A 7,500-nucleotide genomic window follows, 5' to 3' on the forward strand; every position below is an offset into this window, starting at 1 on the left:
ACGTGTCCCGCGTTCGTTGTCATCGTGTATACACACGCGCGGGAGAGAGAGAGAGAGAAAGAGAGAGAGGGAGAGAGAGGGAGAGAGGAAGAGGTAGAGGGAGAGGAGAATATAAAGCAAGGAGTAGGATAAAGAAAGAAACGAAGATACTGAAATTCAGTAGGAAGTAAAATCGAGAAAGATAGAGAGAGTAGTAAGTAGGAAAATAATGAAAGAAATAAAGAAAGAGAAGTAGCGAGGTTTCGCTTGGCAGAGGCAAGCATGCATGCAGGCAGGCAGGCAGGCAGGCAGGCAAGCAAGCAAGCAAGCAGGCAGGCAAGCAGGCAAGCAAGCAAGCAGGCAGACAAGTAAGCTAGGCAGGCAGGCAGGTACACAGAAAGAGAGAAAGAGAGAGAGAGAGAGGGAGGGAGAAGGAGCGAGAGAGAAAGAGAGAGAGAAAAAGAGATAGAGAAGAGTGGCACCCTGCGGCGCAGGGTGCGCGTCGACAGTGAAAGTTTCGACAAGACGGCTCGCGCGATTGGCGGAGAGTAAGGTAAGTGGTGGGGGTTACGCTGACTGGCTGGCTCTCTCGGTGGCTCGCGACGAGCGTTGTTCGGTCGCTCGGCTTTAGTCAGTGGCGGACCGTCTACGGTGTCGCTTCGTATTTGTCGTGCGGTGTTTCGCGCGTTCACCTGCCATTTTCATTTCGATCTGTTTCTCTATTATTATAATATATATATTATATTATATATATATATATCTCGCCGAAACACACGAAATTTGATATACGCAAGAAGATAGAGACGTTGTTAATTACTTGTATCTATTTTATTCTCGACAGTATATGCACCCACCCATCGACCCGGCGCGCGAGGAAAGAATATTTTTTTACGTACGCATCCTTATCTTCCATTTCTCTTTCTTTTTTTTCTATCTCTCTCTCTTTCTCTCTCTCTCTCTCTCTCTCTCTCTCTCTCTCTCTCTCTCTGTATATGCGCGCGTTCGCGCGTACCTCTCCGTCTGTGCGCGATCGTGTCTGTGACGACTCTTCTACCTTTATAACAGTTCTACTATGAATTTTCGACGTTAGAAGGATAATCCCATAGGAACTTTCTTCTTTCCTTATCTCCCTCCCTTTCTCTCTCTCTCTCTCTCTCTCTCTCTCTCTCTTTCTTTCTCTTTCTCTATCTCCTTTCATCCTTAATTTTCTTCTCTTTTCATGGAAAAAGAGATTACATAGAAATCTCTCTGTGCGCATAAATAATAATACGAGATAGAGGGAATCTGATAGAAAGAAAGAAAAAAAAAAAAAAGAAAGAGAAAATTAAGATCAAGCTCGTGACTTCGTGTGTTGATTGGTGTGCGCGTATGTGTGTGTGTGTGTCTCTCTCGTCTCTCTCTCTCTCTCTCTCTTTCTCTCTCTCAATGTCCTACAATTATAAATAAGATTTACGCGTGCAGAATCACACACACACACACATAAAGAGAGATATATATATATATAAATATAAATATAAATATGTTCTATAGATATATTTATCGTTTTGCGTGCAAGAAATAAACACAAGAGAGTATATCTCGTTCGCACGTGTCCTCACGTTGCCTTTAAATCGCATTAATCAAAGAGACGAATATTAATTCCGATTGATTGAACGCATTCGTCGTTTGTTTTCTATTACATTGGATATTACCGTGCTTCTTGTGGACAACGACGTGTTCGTGGTGGTGTGGTGGTGGTAGTGGTGGAGTGGTGGTAGTAGTAGTGGTTGGTAGTGTTGGCTGTGGTAGTTTCCTTGCGGAAGAAGAAGAAGGAAGAAGTATAGAGAAATATATATATATTATATCTCGTTGTTGGAAGAAGAAGAGGAAACAAGACTACCACTAAGGATTTGTTCTTTTTTCGGCCGGAAGAAAGAGAAAGAGAGAGAAAGAGATATATATATATATATCGCGAAAGTAGAGCGAACCAATAGAAGGAGTACTTTGGTTCGTTGAAGTGTGTGTTATACCATGTGTATGTGAGAAAGAGAGAGAGAGAGTTCATCTGTGTCTCTCTCTGTGTTTACTCTGTCTCTCTCTCTCTCTCCCTCTCTTTATCTCTATCTATCTATCTATCTATCTATCTGTCCTAAGTATATATATATATATATATGTGTGTGTGTGTATGTGAGGGAGCTCTCTGTGCGAATATATGTGTGTACGTATATGTTGTACAAGAGGGAGAGGCTGGACCTGACCTCGATACGGGAATCGAGCGTTACTCTCGAAGGCCACCAAGGAAGTACACGCGCACACACTAGCACACACGCACACATATATTATATATATATATATAAAGAGAGAGAGAGAGACAGATAGACGTGTACGTACATAGAAGGAAGAAGGATTTTTAAAGGCAAGAAACAACATCGTCAGAAAAAAATTATTAAAGGGAAAAGATAATAAAGTATAATAATAAATAAATTAAGGAGCAAGGAAGAAAAGTATTTCGTCGCTGAATTAAAAAAAAAAAGAGAGAGAGAGAGAGAGAAAGAGAAAGAAAGAAAAACAGAAAAACAAGAGAGAAGAAAGAAAGAGAAAATAAGACGAAGTCGAAAAGAAGAGACTAAGATAAACGAAGAAAATTAAGATCTAGAGGATAGATCTTTTTTTAATTTTTCTTTTTATTTTTAATTTTATTTTTCTCTCATTTACGTGATAAAAAGTAACGAAGAAACAAGAAGAAAATTTATTTGACCTATTGTGTACGTATTCGTGGAATATTTTGTATTGCTTGAACTCGATTCAGCAAAGCCCAGCCAGCCAACCAGCCAGCCAGCAGCCAGCCAGCCAGCCAGCCAGCCAACAGCCGCCGACTCACGACGACTAGCAATAGTCGTCTCTATCTATCTCTCTCTCTCTCACACACATACACAAGCACACACTCTCTCCCACACAGATATATACACACACCACACAGACACCGTTTCGTTCGCTCTCTCACGGGCGGCGCGCGTTCCCTTTTGCGCGATCGTGACCCCGTTTCCTCGATGACCGACACACCGCGACTCGACGGCGAGCGCCATTAGCCACGACCGCGGAGAACATACATACATAGATAGATAGATAGATAGATAAATAGATAGATAGATAGATAGATAGAAAAAGAGAGAAAGAGAGAGTGAGCGAGGGAACGAACGAACTAACTAAGTGAATCTAAGAGGAAAACGAGGATTCAAACCAACGTGAATCTCACGTGAAAATCTGTCTATCTATTCTTATTCGTTATATCTTCTTTTCTTTTTTCTTTTTTTTTTTTTTTTTTTTTCTTCTTTCTTCCTCTCCCTCCTTTCATCGTAAATAATATCCTTTTAATCGATATTATTGAGATATAAATATATATATATATATATAAATCCTCAGATTTCTATGTGTATATATCGGTATATATTTATATGTATATACACGAGAAAAAGAGAGAATAAGAAGAAATAATCGGAAAGGGGAAAATTTTTGGATAAATAAAAATAAAAAAAAAAAAAAGGAGAAAACAGGAAACAAACGAACAAAAAGTAAAAAACAAAAAAAAGGAAGGAAAATGAGAAGAATTTCAAGTCGGATAGTCGATCGCGATTCCTGACAACGAATTGCTACTTTATCGAGGAAGAAAGCGAGAGAGATATATATAATATACGATAATAATATAGAAAGGGGGAAGATAGAAGAGGTGGAGGAGGAAGAAGAGGGAGGAGAAGAAGAAGAAGAAGAAGAGGAGGAGGAGGAAGAGGGAAAGGTGATTGTGGTGGAAGAGGGGGGGCCAGTGAGTGAAGGTGGTAAAAGAAAGGAAATAAGGCAAAGAAGAAGGAGGAAGAGGAAGAAGAAGAGAAAGAGGAGGAAGGGAGGAGGCTCCTCATCATCGGGCGGTGACGAAAGAATAGTTACGATTTTCAAGGCCGTCCTATTGTGTCAGGGGACGGCCGGAACTTTTCTCAGGCTTTGAAGTTCAACAAAAATTGATACGGTGGAGCCGAGGACACGTAAGGGGTTGGAGGAGGAGGAGGAGGGTGTTGGGGTTGGGATTGGAGGTGGCGGCGGTGGTGGGGGGGGTGGTGGTGGTGGTGGTGGTGGTGGTAGCAGCGGTAGCCTTCTCGGCGTAGCTGTTAGCGACGTAGGAGAGGAGGAGTCACTGGAGGGAAGGCTACAGGACGAGGTCCTACTTTTGGATAAGATCAAAGAGGAACAGGAAACTGGAATAGTATCGGAAATGTTACAAACCGTTCCAAGGGTTCCGGTTGCCGGTGTTAGAAGAAGATGGGGTGGTGGTAATGGTAGACAACACTCGTCGACGTCGTCGTCATCGTCGTCGTCGTCGTCGTCTACCGGTACCAGTGGTCATCATCATCCACATCATCATCACCATCACCACCATCATCATCATCATCATCATCTTCAAGAATCCTGCCCCGAGGTATCCAGCAGTGGCGTATTATCACCCCCTCCAACGAATTTTCGTCCTGGTACACCGGAAAGTACCAACAACGTCGTTGTCTCAGCCGGTCCTGTTAGAACTACCAATCATGAGGATCTTCAACTTTGGGATCTCGATTTACATCGTGGATTACAACAGGCACAACAACAACAACAACAACAGCAACAAACGACGAATACTGCTACCGCTACTACTACCATTGATCAGTACAGTAGGACTAGCACGGTTGTTGCAGCATCCACCACTACCAGTACTGGTAGTATACTCATAGTTATCAACGATCATCCCGCCTCGCCGTTTCAACCTACCCCGGAAGGTATTGTACCTACTACTACTATTACTACCACCTACTAGTATTACTAACTTCTCCGAAGATGATTTTTTACTTGTTTTTCTTCTTCTTTTTGTTTTCTCTCCTTTCTTTTTTTTTCTAATCTCTTTGGGGTTGTTTTTATTTTTTTTTTTTACTTTTTTTATTTTTTGGAGAACGACTGGGTGGGGGAAGACGACGAGGTAAGAGAATTATATCTTTCTTTAATTTAGAAAGCTCCGTATCTATTAATGGAAATAATAAAGTGTTCGGAAAGTTGGTCGGATATCGGCCACTGACGTCAGAGTTCGAGAGCATCGTTTCTATGGGTAACCGAAGGAGTAAGAGAGAGAGAGAGAGAGAGAGAGAGAGAGAGAGAGAGAGAGAGAGAGTATGTGGGTGTGTGTGTGTATTATATCGTGATGTGACAATTGTGTCAGGAATCGAAGAGTAGAATCTCGTTGTTGTTGACGACGAAGACGACGACAGGAAGTACAGTAGTGGTAGAAGCCGAGGGACAAAATCGGTTTATGAAATTGTTTGTAAGTTTCTCCGTTAATGGAAAGTGAAATTTCGTTCGACTTTAATACATACATAAATACATAATTATATAAATACATAGTATGTACAAACATACGTACATATATATATATATATATATACTCGTGTGTGCATGCGTATACGAATCGAAAGACGAACAAACGAAATTTCTCGCGTTATCGATTTCGATCAATGATCGATCGATCACATTGGTCGGAAAGTTTTCGATCGTGTCTTGTATTAAAAAAAAAAAAAAGAAAAAAAATGCCATTCGTTCTGTAGCGCGTATCAATTAGAAATTTGATTATGCTTGAAAAACGGACGTATTGTTGCTTTCTTGTTTTCTTCTTTTTTTTTTTTTAACTTCTTTTTTTTCGTGCCAATGATAATAATCAGAAAAAAATCGATCGAACGAGATAGAAATATGTAGATCTTAAAACGTAACAATCTTCGCGAAGAATTAAAGTTCTCTGATTGTAATCGTCGTAGATTGGAATAGTAGTGGCGGCAACAGTAGTAGTAATAGTAGTAGTAGTAGTAGTGGCATATATATAATCGTGTTTAATAGTAACAAACGCGAAAATACATACACGTATAAGCACACATATACGCGACCTACCAATTTGATCTCCAATCGAAACGATTCTTAATGGGAGAATTAAACCTCGACGTTATCTTCGATCTTCCAACTATTAAAACTATATATATATATAGATATATATATATATATATATCTTTCTCTCCCTTTCTCGTTTATAAAACGTTTCTGTCAGGGCTGCGTTTATACATTTAAAGGCCCCAGGCGTACAACATCATTCAGACATCTCGCAAAGGAACATAGTTTATTTCAGTTCAATTCAATTTATATATGTTTAGTTAAAAATAAAAATCGTCCCTATTGCCACGATAATTCATTTTAATCAAATAAAAATAATACAATATATTTGTGCGCGCATACGTTGCATTATTTTTAGCATTTGTGTGCGATGCGTTGCATATATTTGCATCTAGAAAAAAAAATGGTTTTTTTTTTTTTTTTTTTTTTTTTTTTTTTTCCTTTAATAAATAGATCGAAATTCGAACGAAGTAAAGAGAGAAAACAAAAAAACGTTTCGAAGGAAAGAGAAATATGAAGATGTTTTTCTTTCGTAATTATGATTTTAGCATATGTATTACTGGTTTGTCTTTTTATTTATTTCTTTTTCTTTTTTTACATTTCTTTTTTCTTTTTTGTTTTTTTTTTTTTTTTCCGTGTCGTTGTTTATTTCAAATAAATAAAACTCGAAATTTTTTTCATAATAATGCGATAACCCCAGTTTGCCCCTAACACGTTCTTACATGTAAATACAGTCCTGGTTCTTGCTTAACTAAGAGCGATACGTATATTCCAATACAAATTCTTTGATACCAGTTGGTTTTGCGAAGGAAAAAAAAAAAAAAAAGAAAGAATAAAAAAGAAAAAAAGAACGAAGGAAAAAAAAAGTTAAAGAAACGAGAATAAGAATATCGTCAGATAAGAGTACATAAATAAATCTTCGAGTTCTTTCGGCCTCTCGTTTTAATTTTTTCAATCGAGAAAAAGCATTTACCTCGAGGATATGCGAGCAGCTAATGTATTTAATTAGAAGTCACTAATTATAATCAATTTCCATCTTATTGCGTATAATAAGAAAGAAAAAAAAAAGAAGGAAGAAAGAAAAATTAATTGATGACGTCGATATCCTTTAAAAGATTTTATTGCACTTTTTCAATTTCTTTCTTATTTATTTATTTATTCATTTTTTCTTTTTTTTTCTGGAGGGATTAAATTTTTCTTGTGTTGTGTACTCATGTTTTACTTCTTATTTGTGATTTTTTCTTTTTCTCTTCGTTTTTTTTTTTTTTGCAGTGATTTCCAATAGTTTTATTATAGAATGAAGAGAATCACTGACTCATTGTCATTCGCGAAAAAATGTCTTACTCTACGCACACAAGCATACACACACACACACACACTCACACACACACACATATGGATACATGCACATATACTGAACTAACACATATACATACGTATGTCATAAGACTTTCAGTTGAAACGATCAAAGATCGAAAATCGAAAAAAAAGAAAAAAAAAAAAGAAAAAAGAAAATTACGAAAGAAAATCCGTTCTCGTCCAATCGTTGTCGTTCGATTAATCCGACAAATAAACAAACAAATTTTA

General features: G+C 38.1%; 2 protein-coding genes and 1 long non-coding RNA gene across 4 annotated transcripts in view; all 3 read left to right on the forward strand.

Moving 5' to 3' along the window:
• Nucleotides 1-7,500, forward strand: part of LOC118443448 (uncharacterized) — a 218,783-nt gene that overhangs the window by 148,876 nt on the left and 62,407 nt on the right. The gene's annotated exons all lie outside the window — the stretch shown is intronic.
• LOC118443450 (uncharacterized) lies at nt 427-3,566 on the forward strand. The gene is made up of 2 exons (XR_004838684.2): nt 427-871; nt 1,510-3,566. It is a non-coding gene; the product is annotated as an uncharacterized LOC118443450 (long non-coding RNA).
• Ecr (ecdysone receptor) overlaps nt 4,076-7,500 on the forward strand; it is a 53,551-nt gene continuing 50,126 nt past the window's right edge. Inside the window, exon 1 of the mRNA XM_085658450.1 lies at nt 4,076-4,763. Coding sequence (XP_085514576.1) covers nt 4,223-4,763 — 541 coding nt within the window. The 5' untranslated portion in view covers nt 4,076-4,222. The remainder of the gene's footprint in view (nt 4,764-7,500) is intronic.

This window comes from Vespa mandarinia, chromosome 7 (genome assembly GCF_050613455.1).
Source record: "Vespa mandarinia isolate Hongniang chromosome 7, ASM5061345v1, whole genome shotgun sequence".
NCBI lineage: Eukaryota > Metazoa > Arthropoda > Insecta > Hymenoptera > Vespidae > Vespa > Vespa mandarinia.